The sequence below is a fragment of the Battus philenor genome, unplaced genomic scaffold, assembly GCF_028537555.1.
Source record: "Battus philenor isolate CCGP_79_NKW_IND1 unplaced genomic scaffold, ilBatPhil1.0.hap1 SCAF_1, whole genome shotgun sequence".
NCBI lineage: Eukaryota > Metazoa > Arthropoda > Insecta > Lepidoptera > Papilionidae > Battus > Battus philenor.
The window spans coordinates 17,731,917-17,758,674 of NW_027181661.1; the positions used below are offsets into that span (position 1 = coordinate 17,731,917).

Sequence of the window (26,758 nt, forward strand, 5' to 3'; positions counted from 1 at the left end):
ATCCGTATTATTATACGCACTTAACTGCTTACATCAGCTAACTGCGTTTATTCAGTTATTGACATATTTCACCATAGACAATATTTTTTAAATTTCTCATTGTGTACCTACAAGGTTTTTGAGCCAAATTAAAAATGTTTACATATTTATTAAAAACATGTCTAAAAATAACTAAACTGCTAAAATGCTGTTTTAGTAAAAATTTAAATAAAATAGACACCATTTCCAAACTTAAATTTTTATTAAATTAATCTAATTCCGGCAAAGAAAAAACTAACGGAATATAAAACTAAGCTCTTTTTATCATAAATGAAATGTTTAATATATTCCAAATATATTTAAGTAACTAAAGACATACTGTATAAACAATATTTAAGAATACATGCGTTTAACAGTTTACAAGTTAATTTGTTTCTAACTATAATAATGATGACATTATGTTCAAACAAACAGCTCTTATATTCATATCTTTCGGTAATATGTTTAAAACGCGGGTTTGCAAAATGATAAGTTTAATGATATTTTATTCAAAAGGGAAACTAAGGAAAAAATCTAATAGATTTTCGTTATTTATTTTAAAATTTGGTAACTAGTTTATGACATGAAATGAAGACTTTTATAATTTTTTTAGCGATTAAATATACTCAGTGTAATGTCTTTATAATAATAAGTACAAACATAATTGTAACGTCCGAAATTCATCTATAATAAATATATTGCTCGTGGCAGTTCTTTAACTTGTTATAGCAATAACTTTGTCAACATCTTCCTTCAAAAATGAAAATTATAAATAAAGCAAAATGAAATAAACTGCAATTGAACAGGAATTGTATAATGAAACAAAAATAATATATAATAAATCTCGTTATAACAATTGATTACATCTAGCCCACTAACAGAAGAGTGTCTGTTAGAAACTTGTAAGGTGGAATTACTAAATTTGTAGGCGCCGGTCCTTTTCTTGCTCGTCCAACATTATCAAAATGGCTGCCATGACAGGGGCAATAAAACCCGCCGGCCCAATCACCTGAATTCGGTACGGGCACACAACCCAAATGGGTACATATACCTATTACCACAAGCCATTCCGGTTTTATGGTACGCTGTTCTGGTGTTTCAGGATCTCTCAATGACGACAACGGTGTCTGTGCTTCTAAAGCGATGTCGGCCGGCGTTCTGCTTTTAACGAAAAGGGGCTTCCCACGCCATTTAACTGACAGGCACTGTCCAGGGACTACCTTTGATATGTCGAGTTCGATAGAAGCCAGTGCAATCACATCAGCCGGAGCTGCCATGAAATAAATATAATGAAGTAAATCAGCTTTGACTCCGTATACTCCGCCGACGAGACCAAAGAATCCAAGGACATAAGTCACACCAATCTTCTTATCACCGACGTGCCACTGCGTTTTCTTTACGTCTTTGAACCTGTTTTTTCTGTCCTCATCAAAATTAGGGAATTTTACGTCGCGGTGCAAATTGTACGTTTTGAATTTACAAAAACGCACCTGCGTCCAATGCGCTGGTCTGAGATATGGAAATTTTCTATTCGTACACATCTTATTTTGAACTTCTATTCTGAATTTCTTATTTTCAGCTTCGCCGTTATTTATTATTTTCTGCGTGTTTAAAACGATGCGACAGCAAGGTGCGGACCAAAAATGTAGATGGCCACAACGTGCTAAACAAGAGGCCTTGATGAAATTCATTTTATTGATCTTATTTTTACTTATTTCACATCGATCATATTTCGATAAACACAAAACATTTGACAAGAAGCGTCAATATCAATATGTAAAACACATATTGTCAAAATAAAAAAAAATTACACAAATAACGAACCTCTTTCATGTCTTTATTACTTTTTAACGTTTCTTAATTGAGCAAATTAAAAAAATCATTTTTACTGCATATTATACATTGTTTGACATTTTAAAAGCATTACGTCTTATAAACTATTTACTTTATTATTAAATTACCAATTCAGTTACATTAAAGCGCTTAACCGTGAACAATGGCCAAAATACTACATGCCAATACATAAGTTATTATTGAATTGTTAATAGAATATTGTCTATGTTTAATTAAATTTTGAACGGTTTCAGAAATAACAGATAACGTTATGCATTTTTAAAATTCGAATTTAATACTTTTTATAATTAATTATCTGTGTATTTTGTATTGCTTGAAGTTATCAGGTTGTCAAATTTTAATAGAAAAAAAAATATTTTTAAATTGGTGCAAAATTTTTGAAGTTTTTTGCAAGCAAATGTGTAATATTTTCACTAGTTAAAACTTTTACCGAAGAGCTGTGTATAGGAATATGTTCTTTGAATCCATTTGGATTTACAACCATACCACCATTAATTAGGTTTATATAATTAATAACAATTTATACATCTTTCTAAGAATGCAATCATGTATAATAGTTTGAAATGAACCATACCATAACAGCGGAATTGTTACGTATCGATTACAAGTAATATTTTTCTAATTACTGTTAAGAAAATAAATATAATAATATACCTTATGTATATATAATACCTTCATGTTTATTATAGACAAGTGACAGCTTATATCAAGTTCTCATCCCGTCAGTTTTTTTTTTTCTTTTAATCAACATCTGAAACTTTTATCGCTTAGTAATAGTGTCATTTTATATAAGGCAATTTTTTTTTTCAGATTTCTTTATAATATATAACAAATTTAATCTTATAACTTTCTTATAATTCTTCTTCTTCTTCTTCCTTCCCTTTTCCTTTTATTTGGGGTCGGGTCTCCTTATCAATTTGCGCCAGGCCACTCTATTCTGGGTTGTCTCTGCATCAAGTTGAAAGGTTTCCAGTTCCTTTCCGATATTAGACCACCACGTAGCTTTTGGACGCCCTCTCCCTCTTGGGAATTCTGGGAGGCTTAAGGCAGTTTTTACCACGTGGTCATCTGGTTTTCGTTGAATGTGGCCATACCATCGCAATCTATTTTCCTGTAATTTGCTGGGGATCGAAGCTACCTTAAACGAACCTCTGATATATTCGTTCCGTATTCTGTCCATTCTAGCATATTACATTACTTACCATAATTATACAGGAAGGCCTTCTAACTTTATCTACTCTTATATTTAACTTTATACAATTTAAAAAAAATAGTAATTTGTATAGGGATAGTTTTTTGCTCCTCTTAAAGGTAACGAACCTTAAAAACAAGTCCTAAGTTTCGCCATTAAGCCCGACCGCCTTGAAAGCTGCGGAATATGAAAATACTATATGGAAAAAAGTGACAGTTTATTCAAAAAGAAAAACAGACTAAAAGAAACTGCCATATTTGAATCATAAACACTTAAAATAAATATTACGTATACAAATTAAAGTATAAATTTTATATTTTTCGTTTTTTATATATGTTTTTACATATGATTAATCAGATATTCTTGTATATGTTTACCCATGGGCTATATTGTAAAGTTTTTTTTCGGCCCATATACGCCCACTACAAGGTGAAAAAGCCTTCGCAAAATATATCAATGGGGTATATACAACATTCGTCACGTTTAGTTGGCGATCACAGTGTGGTATTATGGTACGCAGAAGATACTATCTACAATCCTCTTGAAACTTGTTTTAATTAACACCTATCCCCCGATTTACACGGTAGATACGTTCCTGAAAAAAACGTGTAAATTGAAAATTAAAAAATTTCAATCCAAAACCGTTTAAATCGAAAAGCTTGCAGAAAATGCACAAATTTGCTATTTAACAGTTGTGATTTTTTTCAATATTTTAGGTGTACACAGAAATAAAAATAAAATGCATTGACAAGTTAAAATATTTAATATATTACGGAAACACTGTTTTTTATACAATTACAATACATTAAACAGAAGTACAAAATATAAAACCAAAGGTGTTTTATTATCCTTTATCACTGTTAGAAATTACTCTCAATTTTTTTTTTTTCGGAATCGAAGGTTCGAATTCACTTTCATCGCTCAAAGTTATTTGTGTCGATTCGATGTTTGAAGCAGAAATATTTACGTTATGAGAGATGGTAATAAAATCGGTTATGAACAATTGCTTTGATTTTTTTGTGAAAACCGTGTAAAAGCGAAAACGTGTAAAACAAGTACCGTGTAAATCGGGGGATAGGTGTACTTGGTTTTGGTTGAAATTGACGCTGTTAGCCCGGGGGCTTTTATAGCTTCATCGGAACAGAGACCCTTCCGCTCCGTGAACTTAAAAAATAAAACAGAAGCTGAACAGACGCGTTCCAGTTGTACGACGACGTCCGCACGTAGTAAACCGCTCTACCCGAGTAGAGCTGTATTGTGTTGATGTTGTGTATGCGGCTTGGGACGGCAGCGTGGACCACAGGCGAGCCAAGGATTGATCCGGATCCAACCTCGGTACAACAACGCTATTCACTTGTTTATTAAAAGTTGCAATATATAATAGAGTGTATCTCTACCATTGCAAATCTCACTATTACAATTTTAAAGTAAATAATAATATTAGTTAGTTTACTAGACCTAGTAATAAATATAAATTACTTCGTAATCAAAGTTCCTAGGAGGGGGGTCGCATACGTAACCAAGGCCATGTGACGTAATCAGTGAAAGTCGCACGGTGTGATTGAGGACAAACACAGTTCTTCGCTAGTGGACAGACAGGCGGACATGTGAGTTGATACATCTTAATAATTTTCGGGCTTGCGAATTTTATTTTTAATTTTTAAACACAATACCTTCACTGGCTTATACCTCTTAAAAATAATTTAAAAAAAAAAACAAATAATTATTAATTAAATAATTGTATGTGTGAAGTAATAATGCAATTAAAAATTGCATTAAAATTAATTATGTCGACCCATTTTAAATGTGTTAATACACTTTCAAAAATCGTAAATAAATTCAAATTGCGTATGCTTATTCACTAAAATATCTCATTACTTATTAACAACTGATTCGATTTGTATTTACATTTATTTATAAAGCGATGTGAAAATAAAAAATATATTACTAGCATGTCCGATCATTATCGTGGAATTCATTTTATTTTTATTTTTTTCATTTAACAATTTTTCTAGAATAAAAGTAGCCTAGATTACTCCTTATTACATCAGATACCTGTCAGTATAACCCATTTTAGAGATTATACGGAACAAACAGACAGAAAGACAAAAAATAAAAAAAGACATGTGATTCCGGTATATGTACCATAGTTATATATACATTCATATGCATTTAGTAAAAGGCTGTTATTAAAATATTACAGAAATTAAAATTTTATTTATTTGTATATATAAATGTTTTATAAGTTTTAATACACTTTTATTATTTTTCGTCGCCTTTGATTCTTCGATGTCTAATGGTATGAACCTTTAAACATGGAAAAATAGGTTTTTCAGCATCCTTCACTAAAAATAAATTTTATAATATTCTTATACTAACACTTAGGTATTTTATTTATAATCATTTTAATTTTAGTTTTAATGCGCTAACAATAATTTATATTATTTCGATAAACTAGAAAATACAAAACAAAAATGATATTAATAACAAAATGTTTGTCTGTTTGTTGTAATTCAGTAATGAAATACTATATCTGTTTAATGCCTTTAAAAGTTTTTATGAAACGTTACATAGGAAGCAGTAAACCTTTTTTGACGGATTCATAGTCTTTTTTTTTACTTATGTTGAATTACAGTACATGGCGATAAATATTGCATAGAGCGTTATGTCTATCCCACGAAATACAACGACTGACAAAACGTCACATAGGTAGTTTGGGACAGAGATAGTGATAGCGAAGCCGAAATTAGCCGATTGTCTCTTTCCAAAGGTCGATGTGCAATATTTATAGCCAAGTACTGTATGTTGTTCTAGGTAGATATCGAGGAGTGAAATAGACAATTGTAGGTCAAAAGTCAATTTATTGTGAAATCATTTCAAATTCTCTATTCGTTGCTCAACTCCGCGTGGTAAGAGTGTACAACGATTATAAAATAAAACCAAACTTGAAGGAAAACTGTGACGATAATGTAACAAAGCGTCAGGAAAACGGGGGACAAGTCCTTCATGATGCAGACGCTCGTGAAAAAACAGGATATCGGTGCACGGACAACAGATACAAGGATCAGGAAGCACATCGCTGTCATCACACAAATGGAGGACGCAGTCGCCGTACGACCTCTTCTCAAAGCTCCCAGGAGTGATAGACATCCGGCGAATATCTGCAGTGATGAAGCCAGTACAAAAGTAACAATAACTTGTCTTCTTACAACTTCATTTATCTGTCTTCCAATGAAATAAGACGGAATATTTTTCTCAGCTAAACCATATATCACTATGGAGGAAAGACTAAAACAACCGGAAGCTATAGCCAATATCGATATCAACAATGTTCCGAAACGTAGAGAAATCAATCCGCAACAATTTTTCACTTCCGGGACGTTATAAGGATTCTCCATATTCTAATTATATTCGTTCATTTCAATTGTAAACAAGAATAGTTTATCTATTGACACATCTGACATCTGTCAAAATATAACAGATTAAAAATAACTGCATAATGTCACATGTCATGAAGGATTTTGAGCGATGTGTGTTGCCAGTGATGTCATGTGGATCTGAGACGTGGTCAGTTGAAGGGTTTCGCTGCGAGATCGAAAGCTATAGATAGGAACCAAAATTAACCGACTTTACTCGAAGAACTGATTGTTTCGCTCGTACAACCGTCGGCAGCTGGGGTGAAATGGTGATCACGAGCAGGTAGACGTGGCATGGGCAGGTTCTAGAGTATAGTGTCAACATTTGAGAGAGGGCAATGCCAGCTTACTTGGGACACGTTCTTCGACACCAACGATACAATCTCCTTCAACTTATCATGATGGGAAAGGTCGCTGGTAAAAGGAAGGTTGGTAGGAGAAAGAAGTCGTGGCTTCGTAACATTAGAGAGTGGACCGGAATCGCCAGCGCTGCTGAGCTATTACGCAGAACTAAAAATAAGGAAGAGAGCAGGAAGCTGATAGCCAACCTCCACTAGTTGGAGAGGCACTTCAAGAAGAAGAAGAAGAATGCCAGATGTTGACATGAAACAATGAACCTAATTTATCAAACGTGTTGTCTATATCTGTCAAGGTTTTTTATGAGAATGCTAAATAGTATTTTAGGGCAAGTAGTAATATATACTTTTGATCATCACTGTATATATCACTAAAAGACGGGCATTAAGCAATTTTATTATTAAAATATAATATCATTGAGTTGAATCCAGGTCACCGATTCCTGGCTTGGTGACCATCTATTTACTGATGTCACTCTTAAATTATCTCAGAGGGAAAACCTAATATCTGGACTACGATGAAGTCACGCAATTTACCTTCGTCGCGGTGTCCTGTTGGAACGAGTACTGCTGGTGTAGGGTTTAAAATTATTCAGCTATGAAAAGTTAAATTTACATGACATAACATTGCTGTGCAGTGTTAAGAATTCGGATGCCTCTCTGGCCCATCCTGGACGCCCACTGCATGGCATAGGTGTTGCCCAAAGATCACGACAATGACTTTAAGTATATATTGTATTTTAACAGTCAAGTTTACTCTTTATAGGTACGAGTAAAATATTTGACCTCTATCTCGCCTGATGTTAAGAGATGATCAGGTCTACGATGGTACATACTTGCCTAGAAGATACCTATTGACTCTTGTCTTGAACACTCCTCGGCTGTTCGCACTATAAAAGTATAAGCAAAACGCTTTGTGCTGGTGGAAGGAATTTCAACCGTGTACGGAAGTCGTTAGTTCGTTTTGTTATCTGAGTCAAACTTATTTTTTTATTTTATTCTACATGATTTATTTCCTGTATCTTATTATTTACATATAAATAAATCAAACTAAACTATCCGTTTGTAATATTATGATAATCTCTTAATACACGTATTTGAATATATATACAGTATATATAACACAATTATCTTTTTCTGTCTGTTTATTCCGAATAATCTCCGAAATGGCTGAACCGATTTTGACGGGATATATACTGGAAGGTAGCTGATGTAATACGGAGTAATTTAGGCTGTATTTTAGAAAAAAAAATCGAAAAAATAAGCTGAATATTTTTTTTTAAGTTTCACGTGAACGAAGTCACGGGCACAGCTAGTGTACAATGAAGTATGAAATAAATTACAAATGAAAACAATTAGTGAACATTTAATATTTTTTACTTATATCAATTTTGTAACAATGTTTATTAAATATAAATAATTATGAACTTAATTAGTTTATGAGCAATTGTTCTTATTATTGAGATAATTAAATAAGTTGTTTTGTCCATTTCGTAATTAGCTTATGTGATTTAATGACTATTAAGAGAAATATTTTTTAAACTTCTATATGACCTGCTACACCTTAGCCTTTCTTTAATTCTTACGCACTCCTATCTAACATATATATATATGAACTATCTATATATATGTTATAGTAAGTACTCTGCCAATTTATTGTAACTTAATCATATATATATATATACATATAATATAAATATATATATATATATATATATATATATGTTTATATTTATATAGTTCACTTTCGAATTATCCCAATTAACAATCAATTTGCCCTACCGTGGGTTGCTGCCCCACGTTCGGAATATTACGAATTTTTAGAATTTTAAGGGCAATAATTATTTGTTGAAGCTGTAAGCGGATTGGTCAATTCACCGATGTAATACCGCTCCCTGATTGGTCAACGCGAATCTAACGGGCCAATAGCAGGACGCTAATTTAAATATATTAAAATAAATTACAATGTTAGAGATGTTTCGTTTACCTAGACGGTATTAGATCATATTGCTTAGTTTTGAAATAATGTAATGTTATGTATGTATGTGAAATACCTCTTAGTGTAGTCGCACTCTTGGGCAGAAGTGAGTCTCCATTAAAAAAAACATTAAGAGTGCTCTATAGGATCAGGAACGAGGAGATAGTTATGCGAACGATTGCCTATTCGAAGTGGCAGCGGGATAATAGGAAGTTCTGGATTAGACACAGAGCGCAAAGCATAGAAGTGACTTTGAAAAGTGTTTTCTAACTTGAACCCCTGGCAAGCTTACAGTAGCTTAACGAACCGTGAACAAGTCTACACTCTGGATTTTTCTATGAGATCAAATCAAGAAACAGAAGATCCATATAAATGAATATAACCTCAGATGGTTCTTGGAACTTAAGTTAGAGAAGACCACAGACCTCAGCCAGTATAGGTCTTCCACCTAAAAGGTGAACAGATGTCTTTGGATGACGATGAAGTCCATGATAAAGGTTTGATGATGAAGCATGTACCTACTGGAAATAGTAATATATATAAGTCAAATTAAATAAGGTCTACATTTCTTTTCAGTCAATGGACGTCTAATACAAGGCTTACGTCTTCCTCAAAGGTCGCAACGATCACTGGTCTTTCGCTGCCCAGCATCCAGCGACTTCCCACAACCTTGACTATGTCTACCTAATGGGGAGGGGGGGAGGCTTCTAACCCTGCGTCTACCGACTGGTGGTCGCCACTTGAGATTCAGTCGGCTATCAATGTACCCTTCAGACGAGTAATTCTTCGAGCTGCAGTGCTCATATAGGTTATGTGGATCATCAGGTCATAAAGAGGAGATTACGGATATATACATCAATATATGATAAAACAGCTATACATAGGTATAGCGTTGCCCGAATCCAGAAACTGCACACAACCTTCACTATGTCGTCCCACCAAGTAAGAGGCTTTCTGGCGTCGAGAAATAGCGGAAGAATTTTACAAGAGCTATGCAAATATACATATCATAATGCTACTGAAACAGCTGTACCGTGCCTTGGGTACATGAGTCGGGGGTTGTACAGCCCGTCAGATCGACGACAATTCTCGCGGCAACGCTCATGCTATTTTATTTCCGCATACGACTAAATCACCGACCACGAGCAGGTAGACGGAACGTGGGTGGTAGACTTCCCGTTAGGTAGACGGTTGTTGTGACTATTTTTTGTGGGAGACACAAGCATTGAATTAATCGTGTACCGACTTACATTAAACGAAAGATACCACATAATATACATACATAAATTCAGGTGTGTATGCACCCTAATTACACACTCTATTTACGCGCCATTTTTGTAAAAATGTCGATTCTATTTTTATAAATATTTCATTGAATTTCAGTTTTAGGCTCCAATAAATTGGCAGTGTACTTACAATAACATATTCTAACTTTAACATAGCTTCGTAATAAAAAATTTGGTGGTGACAAAACACATGATCGTGGCGGCCATTTTTTATTATTATATGTTATATGTATCGTGTGCTATAAATGTATTATTATTGTTAGTCATATGGCTCTAGTTCTCATGTTAATGTTTTATACAGGGTGAATGGTTAGATGCAAGTTTAAAATTAGTGAATACATAACTTATTTGTCTATTTTGAATCATCCCGTACAAAATGATCACTCTAATGTTACATTAATTCAGTGTTTCTATAAGAATATGATGTGCCAATAAATTCTGGCAGTACAAAAACTTAAAGGACAGATAGTAAAAAATAAATAAATTCAATGTTCTTACCAAAGGCACAGGTTTACCGCAAAGATATCTGTGGTGGGATATACCATAATCACCACGTTGGGCAGGTGAGTTGGTGATCAATTTTTGTATTATGGTACGCAGAGGATGATGCTGATAAATCTCTGGAAACTTTGTTCGGCAGCGGCAATTCTATATAATTAATGCAAAGTGATAATGTAAGATTATATCCTGGAATCGAACCCGCTGATACAATCTGAAGTCTCATTCCTCTACCACTGAGTTACAACTGTAATTAGTATATGTTTATGTTTTGGATAGCACCATACATTAATTCAGTGATTCCCAAAGTGGTCTATATCGACACCTATGGGTCTATGACAACCTGCAAGGGGGCTACATCAGCGAAAAAAAATTTAAGGGGTCCATGAAATGAAAATGGGGGTCCACGATTGTGGATCTCATCACATACACTGATAGTACCTATTTACTTACATCATACTATCTGATAATATCAAAACATTTATATTATTTATAAAAGTACCTATGAATTAAAAAAAATTATTATATATGTTTATAAAATTGTGTAAATTATAGGATGTCGGTATTCGCTTTGTGGTCGCAATACATGTTTATTTTATTGTTACGTATATTTTACATAACAGATACAAAATTTTACTTTGAATAGTTTTAATTTAGATTTAATTAATAAATGTATAAATTAACATGTGTTTTTACTTTAAGTTTTTAATACTGAACTTCACTACAGTTAAAATTTACAGGAAATCAATATCAGGTAAGTAGGGGGTCTAACCAACACGGAAAAATATGTCACGGGGTCTATGACACAAAAAAGTTAGCACAATTGATAGTAAATGAGTTTTATATTCCTTCCACCCATTTACACCCATAAACAGATATCAGCCGACATGTTAATTGAACAACTTTGTGAAAGAAATCTATGTTTAAATACCCTGTCTTATAATTATAATTATATTATATCTTTCCCAGGATGTTGTCATTGATGGTTTTGGTGTTAGCTGGTGGTGTTGTAACCGCACCAATGGATGATCCCATAAAAATAGACCTGCCTGTGTACGATCCACCATCTACGTCTCCAGATGTCATCAACGTTCAGGCGTACACGACTGAAAACCATCCGGAATTAAAAAGCAACAGGCAGAATTCGGATTTGTTATCAAACAAATTGAAAATTGCTTCAAATATTATCGATAATAAGCTATCCGCACCAAATCTTCCGGTAATTTTTTATTTTAACTTAATCTATAGAAATTATTGAACAAACGACATTATTAATTGCATATACATTGTATTTGTCTACGAGATTGGATGAAGGAATAGAAGATCCGCTGATCTTGATATATCTATCTTCCTTCACCTCGTTCCTCAAATGTCACAGGGTTAGGTAATCATCACCTTTTTGTTGCTTTTAACTTAATTATTATGCTATTCTATTTTGTATTCTTATTTCTCATACTTATTTAATATACATACAATTTATCACAGATACGATTTTAAATTTACACCAATACCTCGCTTTGCGACGTTTCGTTTTGAGTTTTTTTTCGAAGTTTCGTCGCTGCTTAATTACCACTAATATTCACTATACGTCGTTAGATTCCCGAGGTTGTGTTGTTTTGGGTTCGAATCTTTAATTTTTTTTGAGATTTTCCTTTTTTTCTAAAAGATGGCAACACTTTTGTTTCTAATTGCGCCATGCCATCAATACTCGGGGATTTCCTTTCTATCTAAAAATCAATACAATTTTAGTTTTCAGTTTTCAATTTTCAGTTTCAATTACGTAGTGTGTTGTGCTTTTTTTTTTAAAGAGAATAATAAATTTGTACGTGTTGTTTCTGGTTAAAAAAAGGTCAATATTATTCCAATTTATTTATCGTCATAGTTATATTATTATTTTTTTTAATGTTTACTTTGTTCAATTTTCTTTTTAAAAATTAGTATTTTCGTGACCCTGGAACCTATCTTCGATTTTTACATGGTTTGCTATAGAAAATCTCAATTCAATTTGCGGCGTTTCAATTTGCGTCGTGTTTTTTTGGAACGCAACCACGACACAAAGTGAGGTATTGGTGTATATGCATTACGTATGTTTTATTTATATCTCTCTATTTTGTTTGTAATTCATATTTTATTTCTGTTTCTATTGCCTCCTATTTATTTTATTATTTATCTGACCAGTTTTATTTATCAATTTTGTTTCTTTTAATTATTATCTCAACTATTGCTCTGAATTTGAGGAACGCCAGCTAATTCTTGTCATATATGGAATCCGATGAGTAATTCGGCCGGAATTATCTTGTTAATAACTAGATGTATAAATTATTGACTTTTAGTGAATAGATACACTACAAAAATAAAACTAATGGTTACTCTTTACGACAGTTTTAGTCTTTTTTAAAAGATAAAAATATGACTTTACTCGGATATATCTGATACAGTGTATAATTATAAATCTGTATTAAACTTAATTAAAACATATGTTGTAGTAGAGAGATATATACATATATATACCAGATAATATTATCTCAGCATAAGTAAGCCCTCTCTTGGTGTACCGGAAGTCACTGTCTTTGGAGAACTGTACCTCGATTGAACATCTATTGATATGATGAATATTATTCAAATGTTTTGTGTTACAGATAGGTTCTGTAAACCACGGTGGCGGTTTATTTTCCGCTCCTGTAACCACGCTGGAGGGCGCTTTATTGGAGACCGAAGGATTAGGAAGCAAGACTCTGTCCATAAAGGACAACATACATAACGTCGCAGCCGGAATATTTCAGGTGCGATATAATGTTCCATACGGAACTCATCTAACAATATGATTTTCTTCATCTTCACTTATAGTACATGTTGGGATTTGTGACATGTGAACGATATCATATATAGGTACAAGTATGCCAACTACATTTGTATTGACATATATCCTGATTTCCACGGGCATTACAAACAGCGTAGTTTTTTAACAGACATACAAAATGCGACATACATACAGTACATGATCTACAAGGAGATATATTAGGAGGATCGGAAAATAATGTCGCTTTCTTAAGTTAAATTCACACGACAACATTTTTAACAAGTTTTTATTTCTGATCAACAATATATTCACCTTCGTCATCAACAACCTTTTGCCATCTAGTTTACAAATCAATGCCGGAGCGGTAACAATTCAATCGGTTTTTTGTACTGTGGATTCTGGCTCGAAATGAAACACCGCTGGTTCACAAGGAGTCCTTTATTCACAGATCAGATGGTCACCTTACTTTAACACAAAGTATACTTTCGCTTAGTCCAAGCGACGCTTCCAAATCGCTCAAGAAATCACTGTCCAAATAACTTACCAAATAGTCACTTTCAATTTTATAACTCGAAAAACAACACTGAACCGTCGACATGGGAGTACACTTATTTATACTACGGATAAGGTTCTAGTAAGTTCGAGATAGTACTCGGTTAGAATTTCCGAGAACCGTACACAAATATTATAAATAACTTAATACGGCACTTAAGTATTTAGCACATGGATGACTCTCCTATACAATCTATTTTACTAGAACTCTCAAGCTTTATATGGTACTTCATCTGTTTTAGTCATATATATATATTTTGGTTACATTTATTTTCAGGTGTATTTTCTGGTTTCTTGGGTACAATAAATAAATAAGGTTTTGATGCATTAAATTCCCTGTTGTAAATTAACTTAATTTTCCGTAGCCCAAACCATTAGTGGACACGATAAGAGAAGAGGAGAAATATGGCAACAACGGCGATAAATTCTATAGCACCGGTCGCGCTATCGTGAGCGGTGCTGAGAGTTTTTCTACACTTGTCAATTCGGTGCTCGAAGTTAGTATAAACTTAAATTATCTTTATTCAACAAGCACTTTACTTATATGAGTACACCTATCCCCTGATTTACACGGTTGATACGTTCCTGAGGAAAACGTGTAAATCGAAAATTAAAAATTTTCAAGTCTAAACCGTGTAAATCGAAAAGCTTGCAGAAAATGCATATTTTTGCTATTTAACACTTGTGATTCTTTTCAATATTTTTAGGTGTGCACAGAAATAAAAATAAAATGCATTGACAAGTTAAAATATTTAATATATTACGGAAACACTAGTTTTTTAATTAATTACAATACATCAAACAGAAGAACAAAAAATAAAACCAAAGGTGTATTATTATTCTTTATCACTTGTAATTTACGAATATGGAAAATTTAATCTTTCTGAAACTGTAAAACTTTCACTCAAATACAATTTTCCGGATAAAACTTTAATTTTATGCGAAGAAATACAGACACAGTGTGCGTGTGCAGCAAGTCAGCACATAAGCTCGGGATTCCCCGTGAAATGTACACAAGTGTTCAATCACAGTAGCATTTAGTAGAGTGCGTTAAAAATACAAAAAAACTTATTTGGATAACCGTGTAAAAGCGAAAACGTGTAAAACAAGTACCGTGTAAATCGGGGGATAGGTGTACTCCCTTTTCCTCGTAATACTGGTCTACTAATTATATTATAAAACTATTTAATAATATTTCATGTATACATTGTAATATCATCTATGTATATGCGTCAATAAACCGCGTGTCTTCAAACTATGGAAATGTACAATGTACAGACATAAAAAAATTTGTATTATTCTGCCGTCATAAGAAGAAAGGCCGTAACTAATATATGGTATTAGTTACGGCCTTTCTTTTCTTACAGTATGCTGTAAGCTATATCTAATATATAAAATTCTCGTGTCACGGTGTTCGAACTTGAACTCCTCCGAAACGGCTTGACCGATTTTTACCAAATTTTACATGCGTATTCAGTATGTCTGAGAATCGGCTACTATCTATTTTTCATACCCCAAGTGATAAGGGTGGTCCACCCCTAAATTTTATTTTTAATTTTTTAGACAATTTTATTTGGTTTTTATTTTATTATGATACAGCATACAAAAATACATACAAACCTAAATTTTTACCCCTCTACGATCAACCCTTATCTTACATTTGTTAATTAAAAACTTTAATTTTTTTTGCAAAACAACGTTTGCGGGATCAGCTAGTCTACTTATAAAATAGCTTGTTTGAATATATAGTTAGAGCCGCAGGGGGAGGGGTCAGGCCTAGGGGGCGTCAGATTTTCATTTCACACGGGCGCTACACGAGTTACAGTCGCCCCTTATGGCATGAATTGAATTTTAGCTCCTAATAAATTTATTGATTAGATGTCTTCATTCTATGTGATATATTCTTTCAGATACCAAGCAGATTGTTCAATCAATTCACCCGGACTGCGACAGAGAAGTTAAACAACTTAGGCGGTAAACTGATCGGTTTATAAAAGTGATACGTACCTATGATTTTTATATATATTTTTTTAAATGTACAAAATATTATTTAAACATGTTTGTTATTTTTGGATATATATTTTAATAGAAATAAATATATTTTAACACTCGTTATACTATTTTGAATTTCAATTTGCGTCGCTTTGTTTTTGACAGTTCGTTTCGTACGTTGTCAACAAGCGGACATTCTTTTCAATTGTAATTACAAATGTCGTCATCGCACCACCACTACCATGGTGAAATAAAACATATGTGGCAATAATGAATGGTAGTGTGGGACAGATATATTATCTCTTTCCAAAGGTCGATGTGCAATATTTATCGCCGGGTATTGTATTTTGCATTGATTTCTATAAAATTCAATACAACACTCGATATTCGTCTTCAAGTAGAGATAGCATACACCGACTTTAAAACTTCTTGTTTTTAGCTGGTGAACGTCCACTATAAGACAAAGACCTCCAGGTCGCCGTGATAATCGATTTTGACCGTATTCAGCGATTTTCAGCGACCTTCTGTCGTCGATATATATATATATATATATATATTTTTATACATCCGTATATATAGTAGGCGATTTGATAGGTTACACAAAGTCTTCTGTATCTGTGATTAATTTATTTTAGTCAATAAATAAAATGGTCATCGTGATTTACTTGTCTTACTCTTTTCCCATACAAATTGCTTTATGCCTACAAAGTATATCCTGCAGTTTTCTATAGTATAATATATATCACTTTTACAATGTAATGTAGTATCATATATATATATTTACACATATATATATATACATCTGTTAGTGTAAATCATTGAGAAAGTCTGTAGCAAATTTGAATTAGTCATGACTTGTCTGCCAGCTTCCACAGCTAGAAGAATGAGATGGAATGTCTTCGGCATTTCAGAAAATGCCCACTGCTCATATACATCTATTCTATAAATCGCCACGGCTTCGTCGGCTCACCTAGTGGAGATTTTCACAGTGAGTGTGTATATTTGTGGAGAGTGCTTTAAATAAACAAAACAATAAGATTTTTATTATGTATTCTATATTAATAGCTATCATAAAAGTTACACACACTGTGTTTCAATTATAGCAGAAGGTCCAGATTACACATATAATTTATATATTCTTCATACGTAGTGATAACATTATAATTTGGAAAGAAAAAGAATTCTAGTGTGTAAAATAACAATTTAAAATCTAATTAACATGATATAAATATTTTTTTTTGATAAACAATAATATATTTATTTGTTAATTAACAAAAATTTTTAATAAAATTTAATCAAAGTACAACAACATAGGGCAATAATATGCCTATATGAATAATATATTAATATGTAATAATAATCTTTTAACTATAGCAGAAGTTCCAGATTACACATATAATTTATATATTCTTCATACGTAGTGATAACATTATATTTTGAAATGAAAAAGAATTCTAGTGTGTAAAATAAAATTAAAATCTAATTAACATGATATAAATATATTTTTTTGATAAACAATAAAATATTTATTTGTTAATTAACAAAAATTTTTAATAAAATTTAATCAAAGTATAACATAGGGCAATAACATGCCAATATGAATAATATATTAACATGTAATAATAATATATTTGTAACAGTAAATAAATCTATACAACGTAAATATATATATGTTAATATAGAAAAACTCTTAACTTACAATTAGGTATATACACACTGCATACCCGGAAATAGTTGAAAATAAATTCGACATTGTTTGAGGTCAAAATGACCACATAGAGATATAAAGTTGAAACAATACTTGAGACGACTTGATTGCTCAAGAAATAATATATATATAATAGTAAAGTGAAGTTTAAAAATTCACATAAACCCATGTTCGATATATTATTCTCGATTTATCGAAACTACAGACAAAATTCTATTTTCGAACGTTTACATGTATTGTAGACACCGAATAATGACAATAATGTCACAGAATTACGAATAGAACATTAAAATGACACCAATTTTAACATAAACCGCCGGACGGGCGTGACCTGATATGGAATCTCCTCTTAAATTTAACGCTGGAGGTCGAAGGTTGGCGTGATGCCCTCGGTGATGTCAGCCCGGCGGTAGAACAGCACGCACGGGGCCCTGGACCCATCGGCGGTCTGGACTTCTTCATCCTGAGAGGTCACTTTCCCTTCGTAAGAGATGTACCATTTCTCGCTGTCCTTGGCGAGCGAGTAGTAGTGATCGTGTATCAAGCTTGCGTACAGCGTGTATCTCTTGTCCGACTCGGAACGCTTGGTGCGAAGATTGACGATTTCGTTGTTGGAGATCGACTGCATCAGCTTATCCTCGATGTCATATTTCGGATCGAATCTGTGGTGGCAGGAAGTTTAATGGCCTAGTTAGACTATTTCAAACTACAAAAAGTGTTACCTTCTAGATGAATCCTCTCCTCTTATTAAACCTTATGTACTTCAAAACAAGCTCTCTACTTGAAGGTTTATTTCATTAAGGTTTATATCTATATTAAGTAAATTACTACCTACAATTATATATGAACAGATGCACGTAAATATACATTTAAATGTTTCTAAATGTTTATATTGACTATCCACTACTTTTTCTATTTCCATACTATGGTTGTTTGTAAGAAATCGCCTCGAGTGATAAGACCGCCCATTGTACTCTTTCTTTACTTTTATGCAAATTAAAAGATAATTACGTAAATAAAAAAATGCGTCTGTGTCAAATAAATGATCAACTGCAACTATGTGTGACTAACTCCTACTTTGAATGAGCGACTACGACTAGCTACTACTACGTGCGACTCACTTGCAGTTCTTCATCACGACTACCAAATACTGGGGGGTGGTCTCGAAGCAAGTGACGCGAACGCCTTCGCGCAGTCCACCGCACTTGCCGCAGAAGTGCATCTTGTTATCGGTCAGCAGCTCGGTAGCGCAGTAAAAGTCTATCAGGGACTGCACGCTGAACCTGGTGCCCTTCTGGTCCCCGGGGAACGCGAGTTTCAGCTTACGGAGCTTGTGTCTCTTCACCTTGTTGGAGTGACAGGTGCTGCAGTGCACGTGGGTGAGTAGAATACCCCCAAACATCTCGTCCACCAAGCTGAAGAGCTTTAGCTTTGAACAAAAAAAATGTCGTTTATAGAGTAACCATCGAAATAATTGCTCATCTGAAATGGGCGCAGCACATGCAGGTAACGCAGCATCTGTCATCGAGGTGATCTTTTGGGGAGGCATAGGCCATTCCATCGGCTTGAAGAGAAGAAGAATAAAAAGAGTTACCATCGAACTTCTTCTTTGGTTGTGCCTAATCTCCCCCAAAGTCTCCCGTGACTTTGATCATGCTGTCGTTCCATCTAGTGGAAGGCCTACCAACGCCGCCTCTACTCGTTTTTTGTCGTTACTCCAGAATCTTTTGACCCCAACGGCTTTCAGTTGCAAGGTCGATGTGCTGTAGTATGGTTTACTAGCTGATATTGGTACGCGTATGGTATTTTAAAATTAACCATTTAGATCAGTATTTTCAAATCTATTTTGTGGTATGCCCCATCTTAGTCTTTCTAATTCTCACGTACCCCATGTAACATACATAATTTTTATATTAAAATTGGGTTCTACTCGTATTAAAGTCGAATTGCTTCAAATTGCTCCCCTGCTTACACACCTTTGCAGTTAGTAGTTGAACTGTAGAATATAGACACCTGGAACAAAAAGATGCAGATGATGCTGAAAGAGATGTGATCACTTACCTGAACGGTGATAGACGACAGAGTCACAGCTTTAGGGCGCCGGGACGGTTAAAGTCCGGGCGCTGGTGGGTGATGATCAAAAAAATTCAGGAGATAACTGCGAATGACGTCATAAGTTTATTTAAAATTTCGAGCGGAAGTGATAGTGGTTGGTTCTAGCTTGATTACAAGAGGGCAAGTTAAGTTTAAATATTTCATGTTACCTGTTCAAAATATTCAATGAAAATTGGACAAAAATAATTAAACCCGGGGAGTGGTTGATTGAAATGTTTGTAATAAACTTTCTCGTCTTAATATAGGAATATATTGGCGGGCGAATGTATCGATTTTCGGCTAATCAATAATAGTGTAATGGTGTTGCTATGGACTCCGAACTTTTGGCCACCCATTTACATCGCTATTATCGACAACTTTTTTAATTCAATAATGTTATTTAATAATTATTGTATGCATTATATTTTAATATATTCAAAATCTTTTTCTAAGTTAAGACAATTCACGGATTTCAATAATTTTGTGTTACGCTATTATTTAGCCGTAAATACAGTTACAATTAAAAAAAATACAATATTTAAATATGGAACATGTCAGAATAATTGCGTATATGTTGGACATAAAAAGTTTAAACACTTTTTTTATCTAAATTTCTTCTAATTTGTGAAATATTACTTTACATTCATTTCACAAAATAGGACACGTAAGGGCCAAAAGAGCATGAACGCACATGAGATTAATATAAGATAGATCTTACGAAATCTATTTATAATATTTTAAAGATTTAAGATACAAACCGTATGTAAACGCTGTAATTAATAAAATTGCTTACACAGGGTGGTTGATTATGGTTGTGAAAGTTTTAAACGGCGGTAAAATTTAAGATTTGACTGCAAAAAAGCTTTAATATTTTTACATATATGTTACATTTTTTATTCGTATGTAACATACAGACTTCCGGCAGTAAAAAGTCTTCAATGTATAGTATTTATAAAACAATTTATAAAACTCTTTATATTACTAAATTTTCATTACATTATTTATTATTTCTAAAATCATTGATTTTTATAAAGGGTATATCATATCATGTATATATTCACAATTAAAACTTTTATACCTAACTATATGTACAATTCCCGGCGATCAATATTGCAAATCGACATTTGGGCAGAGACAAATGGCTTATTTCGGCTTCGTAGAGCGTTATCTCTGTCGCACGAAATACAACGACTGACAAAACGTCACATAGGTAGTGTGGGAGAGAGATAGTGCTCTACGAAGTCGAAATTAGCTGATTGTCTCTTTCCAAAGGTCGATGTGCAATATCTATCGCCGGGTACTATATAACATTTACAATACACACGTATTTATTGTTTTTAAATAAGATAAGGGATTAAATATCAGTATATCCAATATTTATTTTCATCAATTAATTAATTATATATAAGTACTCGATTAAATATCACCGATCTAAATATTTTTGATTAAAACAACAAGTAATGAATAAAAACTAAATCAATAATACAAATTGTTGAAGATTGTTCTTAGTTGTCATCTTTTCAGATGTTCATTGAAAGGAAAAAAGCCTTCACCAAATATCGCTGCTTGACCTTGAGTTGCCTGCATTCAGTTTAGTCCATCTAGTGGAAGCTCGAAAACCTTTCCACTCCTACGGCTTTCGATTGCATGATGTGCTCTTTCCACTGCAATTACTTACGAGCAACTCTTCGAGCTGCGTCGATGACTTTGGTTTGTGATAAATTTCTTCTTTAAATATATAACGGTTTTAACTACACGAAATATATACCCATCTTTGTATATCTATCTCATGTGCATGTTGTTCGACTGTTATTTCCCCTTGTCTCGGTGCTGGTACACCTAAGGCGAGGTACAGTGGTATCGGTAGGTTCATAATCACATGTTCATCTACTCTTTTATCTCATAAAGTTATTACTTTACCTTTAATTGTCAGTAACTACTTGCATTAAATATGTTAATAGTTGTTCTGTATATATTATCAACCTACATTTCAATAGCTTGTTTTAATCTGATTATTGATCTAAAGTTTTAAAAATAAATCATAATATTTAAACTCATTCGAGTTATATATTTTAAACGTTTCTGAAACAATTTCTTTCGTCGTTACTTATATGATTCAAAACACTCATTTATATTAGAACACTCATTTATTATAGTGGGTGGATCAAGTGGACCTACAAAATCGTTTCTTCAGGCTTTATAAAAGTATTGACTCTATGGGCAAATATGTGTTAAAATACGCCTCGATTTTTGCCATTAACTTGTTTTAGCGAAACTTTAAAACTATCATATTTTAGTGTGAAAGTTTTACGTCAAAAAGATTGAAGATAATTTTTAAAAGTGGCTCTAAAATAAACTTTGTTGTGGACTTAACAAGTTCAGGAAGCGTCATAGGATATTTAAATTTGATTTCTAACTCGTATAAATAAATCGATCGAATCGAAATGAATCGATTTTCTTAAATAACACACTTCTTAATATGAATCCTATTTAATAGCGTCAATGCAAAAAACTACATAATTGACTTGTTGAAAAACATCACAACAAACCTGGTGATTATTTGACAAGCCGAAGTATTTTATATTATCATGTAATTTTCTCAACAATTCCGCCCGGAAGCATTCTAATTTATTTCGCACAACAATATTCAATTTCATTTATAACATACAACATTTTTATTATATCTATATTATTAATATCTGTTACTTACAAATTTTAGAATGTTAAATATAAATATTTCTATTTGATTATAAAAAAAATATATATTAATTTCTATTATCACAAAGTTCTATGTGAATATGTGTATGTATATATGTTAATTTATAATTTATATATATATATGATTAAATTGCAGAATGTACATTACATATATAATATTTTCAACTAAATATTACTTACTTTTAAAATACGCGAGAGACAAAGGGAGATTGATCAGTCGGCGCGATACTTATGACGAACGCACACCTAGTCCATGCGATTACTGTTTTAAAATGGCGCCACTGGTCGCTCGCATCGATCCGACACGGAAAGGGGATATACGAACATATTAAGGATGCTACACACGGTATACGAATCGGTAAACGTCAAAGTTTATGTCTCTACTTCGAGTTTCTAGCAACTTTCATTTGTTTAATCATCATTTATAATTATTGTTTAAACTGTATGACTCCCAAAACTAATTATAGATGTTCTCTTTTGTACTTTTAATATGACGACATTAACAATGGGGACAGACGTCTTCTCTTCTATATCACTATGCAATTTATTTTCCACGACACGTGGTTTTGTTAGTTAAGATTCTATACGTATCACCTCACTCCTAAAAAGATTAGATTCAAAGTTCAACTTTATCTTCATATCAGCCTATAGACACTGCCTGATACAGGCTTCCAAAAAAGATCATCAATATGCCTTGCTTTACCCGACACTTTGTTATAAAAACGACTTGTTTGACTTAAAAAATCGCGAAATCATATAACCACTTTACATTTGCAGGATGAAATTTTAATTCATTTACATTGACAGAAAGAAGAACTATCTAAAAATAGCGCGAAAGAAAATTCAAAAGTTGTTTTTTTTATATAAAACCTAAATAATGTCAATAAATACGGCAGGATACAAGAAGTACAACCAAAGAGTTTTTATTGAAAATTTATAAATATTTTTTTCCCGACTCAACGAGGTTTGGTTTAAAGCATGGCTTCTTAAACTATGGGTCGCGACCCCAAATGGGGTCGCGTGGCAATATTCTGTGGTAGAGAGATTTTAATGTCAAATATTTATGTATACCATTTTATAACATCACTAGAGTTAGCGGAATACAGTGGACTTGCAGCGTCTAGACACGCGCATTTCTTGAAGGTTTTAAACTAATATGAAGACAATTTTATAATTTTTTGTGCAATTTTTAATTTCAGATTTTTGTATGTTTCAAAACGAATTCTAAAACTACTAAATATTTTCAAATGTATATTGTTACCTAATAAATAAATCATTAAAAAATGTTAATTTATTTTTCTTTTACGTTTGTATGGGGTCGACAAGAAACTCGCAATCATAAATGGGGTAGTGAATGACAAAAGTTTAAGAAGCCCTGGTTTAAAGGAACAATGGAAAGCATCCTATTTTCCTAATTATTTCAATAGCCGAATAGAGTCGAAAAGTTTCATTATTTTAATCTGAGAAGCAATTATTCTAAAACAAACGCCAAAGAGAATTTCTTTTTTTTAAATTCAAAATATTACTATATTTAATTATGTATGTATTTTATTATTTTTGTTATTAAACTAACCATAATACGACATAAGCTTCTTCCATAGTCTTCTATTCGATGTCTTTTAGATATGAACTTAATATTAAAATATAACTTATATTAAATTAGTATGTTTTTTAGTAACAAAAGTAACTTTATTTAAACAAAAATATACATTTTAGTTAAAGAAAAACAAGATTTTTTTTATAAAAATAAAACAATTTTCAAATATTTTTCATAAATAGCAACATTGTCAAAACAAAAACGAACAACGCAGCGCGAACTTAAATATGTACACACGCCTACGAATATTCTTTTTAGTTTTTCATGAATGAGGGTTGTGGAAAAAAATTAGCTTTCTTCGGATTTATTAAGGGAGCGGTGAGTAATATCGTTTCTGTCGACATATTCAGAAAAACGAATTGATTTCTTACCGCTCCGGCATTGATTTTGTATACTATACGGCAAAAGATTGTTGATAACGAGGGGTTTATTATTAATTAGAAATAAAAACTTGTTAAAAATGTAGTCGTGTGAATTTAACTTAAGAAAGCGACATTATTCTCAGATCCCATTGATAGTTAAGTGTAGTTTCCTCGTGTATACCCGTGATCTTGAAATTATTTATAATATTTGTGTACGGTTCTCGGAAATTCTAACCGAGTACTATCTCGAACTTACTAGAACCTTATCCGTAGTATATATAAGTGTACTCCCATGACGACAGTTCAGTGTTGTTTTTCGAGTTATAAGATTAATATCTACGGTCAGTGATACAAAGTGACTATTTGGCAAGTTATTAAGACAGTGATATCTTGAACGAATTGGAAGCGTAGTTTTGACTATGCGAATGTATACTTTGTGTTAAAGTAGGGTGGCCATCTGATTTGTGAATTCAGGACTCCTTGTGAACCAGTGGTGTTTCATTTCGATCCAGAACTCACAGTACAAAAAAACCGATTGAATTGTTACTTACGACATTGATTTATATACTAGATAGCAAAAGGTTGTTGATAACGAAGGGTTTATTGTTGGTAAGAAATAAAAACTTGTTAAAAATGTAGTCGTGTGAATTTAACTTGAGAAAGCGACATTATTCTCCGGTTCCATTTATAGATAAGTGTAGTTTCAATTTGACTTTTACGATCTCAGAGCCGTTACAATATAACATATTTGTAATAATGAACTCGCTTTGGGATAACGCCCCGTGGTGTGTTGACATAGTATGGAGAGAACGGTGCTATCTATCCCTTGGAAACTTGAGTGTGAATAAAGTGTTCATCACGATTGTACTAATGATCAAACCTGCGACACAATATCAAAGCCTCAATCCTTGCACTTGCACCACCACTACTTCCGCTAATGTCTTTTTTTTATTTACTTTATTGGAGATAAACAGTAACAAAAGGCAGTAAGAAAGTACAAACTTAGAAGCTTAGAAATATATAATTAGTTACAGTTGTTACCTTATAACTATCTCACTGAGAACATTTAATGATTTAAAGTCAAACAATGAAAAAACAAATATAAACATTACTAAACAGGGATCAAAGATCCAGCGAATTCTGCAGATCACACCGCAATAATTACGAGTCACAGCAAGCCGTCACGTTCCAATGTAGTTTAAATTGTATTGTGTGTACTCAATAATTTCGAATGTTGTCTTTTAAAAGATACGAGAGAGCACGAGAATATATCAATATCACTAATATATGAATTGTGGAGGTCACACATCCTGTATAAGGGTACACGTTTACCGATATTTGTCTTAGCCGTTAATAAAAAGAAGAGAGATCTAGAACGCGTTCTTGCTGCAGGAATTCGAAAGTTTACCTCGAACAACAGTTCCGAACAGTTAACATTGCCACCACAAATATTTTTAAGTGTATTAAAGTTATCTATATTTATAATATTCCATCATTCATATTTAATGGAATCAGGCGTTACCTCGCGGAAGTCCATCCTAAGTAAGAAAAGGACCAATATTTAGCCACTTCCGCACATGCAGTGGTAGTCGTGCAACAAAGTGCACCGCCTGCCAGCCCGCTGATAAATGCGTATGCGGCAAACAATGCGAATCACACAACCGCCACAGCCAAATTACTGAACACGTGTTTCACCCCTCCACGGGGCATCTTCAGGAGTTATGTTACACCGATTAGTGCCAAACACAGAGTCAAACTTTTAATAATAAGAGGAAAAATAAATAGTACTAATAATTTCTTGTTTACATAAAGTTCATTTTATTTATTATCGGCCATAGTATATAGTATAGTTTCTATTGTAAAATCTCTGATTAAATTTACAATTTCGATGTTGAATATTGTACATATTATAAATATATCTCGGTTTAGTATTATGCTGAATTTCGTGAAGAATAGAAGATTTATAATATTTAAGTAGAATTTGAGTTAAAAGAATCAAAATTACAAACTTGTAAGTGGCTTTCTATTTATTTTTAGCAAATAGATGTCCACTGCAAGATATATCTCCTACAAAGATCGCGATGATGACTGGTTCTGTGTTTCCTAGGTTCCTGGTTCATATGGGTGGACCACCAATCGTCTATCTCGTGTTCGCCACTCAACAATTTTCCGACACCAACAGCTATTTACTGCACGAGTGTGGTCGCTGCCACTTTACACGTCACATCGACAATTCCTCAGTGATGTAGGTTCTTGATTCTTTTCTCGCTGTGAAACTTCAGGCTCTCTGGGTGACACTGATCTTTGACAAGAAGCGTGTCAGTGTATTATCAGGTT

The 26,758-nt window shown here is 33.0% G+C and overlaps 4 protein-coding genes across 4 annotated transcripts; 1 reads left to right on the top strand and 3 right to left on the bottom strand.

The window, feature by feature from the left end:
* Window positions 1–884: 884 nt before the first annotated feature.
* Window positions 885–1,559, bottom strand: LOC137919860 (cytochrome b-c1 complex subunit Rieske, mitochondrial-like). The gene has a single exon (XM_068763074.1). The coding sequence runs from the start codon at window positions 1,557–1,559 to the stop codon at window positions 885–887; it is 675 nt and encodes a 224-aa protein (XP_068619175.1).
* A 4,390-nt stretch (window positions 1,560–5,949) lies between these two features.
* LOC137919869 (uncharacterized) lies at window positions 5,950–6,462 on the bottom strand. Its single transcript, XM_068763086.1, has one exon. It carries the CDS (start codon window positions 6,460–6,462, stop codon window positions 5,950–5,952), a length of 513 nt encoding a protein of 170 aa, XP_068619187.1.
* Window positions 6,463–11,568: 5,106 nt separating this feature from the next.
* On the top strand, window positions 11,569–16,046 carry LOC137921177 (uncharacterized). The gene is made up of 4 exons (XM_068763923.1): window positions 11,569–11,817; window positions 13,238–13,381; window positions 14,316–14,447; window positions 15,861–16,046. Exons 1-4 carry the CDS (start codon window positions 11,569–11,571, stop codon window positions 15,942–15,944), a joined length of 609 nt encoding a protein of 202 aa, XP_068620024.1. The 3' UTR covers window positions 15,945–16,046.
* Window positions 16,047–18,005: 1,959 nt separating this feature from the next.
* LOC137919877 (uncharacterized) lies at window positions 18,006–19,751 on the bottom strand. Its single transcript, XM_068763098.1, has 3 exons — window positions 19,712–19,751; window positions 18,772–19,079; window positions 18,006–18,312 (listed from the first exon to the last, which is right to left on the bottom strand). Exons 2-3 carry the CDS (start codon window positions 19,050–19,052, stop codon window positions 18,006–18,008), a joined length of 588 nt encoding a protein of 195 aa, XP_068619199.1. The 5' UTR covers window positions 19,053–19,079; window positions 19,712–19,751.
* Between the last annotated feature and the right edge of the window lie 7,007 nt (window positions 19,752–26,758).

What these genes read in the sequence shown, in the direction of transcription:
- LOC137919860 (XM_068763074.1), bottom strand. Translation starts at nt 1,559, where the DNA reads ATGTGTACGAATAGAAAATTTCCATATCTCAGACCAGCGCATTGGACG.
- LOC137919869 (XM_068763086.1), bottom strand. Translation starts at nt 6,462, where the DNA reads ATGGAGAATCCTTATAACGTCCCGGAAGTGAAAAATTGTTGCGGATTG.
- LOC137921177 (XM_068763923.1), top strand. Translation starts at nt 11,569, where the DNA reads ATGTTGTCATTGATGGTTTTGGTGTTAGCTGGTGGTGTTGTAACCGCA. An exon ending in TATCCGCACCAAATCTTCCG is followed by an intron (nt 11,818 to 13,237) that starts GTAATTTTTTAT and finishes TTTGTGTTACAG; the next exon opens with ATAGGTTCTGTAAACCACGG. An exon ending in TCGCAGCCGGAATATTTCAG is followed by an intron (nt 13,382 to 14,315) that starts GTGCGATATAAT and finishes AATTTTCCGTAG; the next exon opens with CCCAAACCATTAGTGGACAC.
- LOC137919877 (XM_068763098.1), bottom strand. Translation starts at nt 19,052, where the DNA reads ATGTTTGGGGGTATTCTACTCACCCACGTGCACTGCAGCACCTGTCAC. An exon ending in GTCGTGATGAAGAACTGCAA is followed by an intron (nt 18,313 to 18,771) that starts GTGAGTCGCACG and finishes CTGCCACCACAG; the next exon opens with ATTCGATCCGAAATATGACA.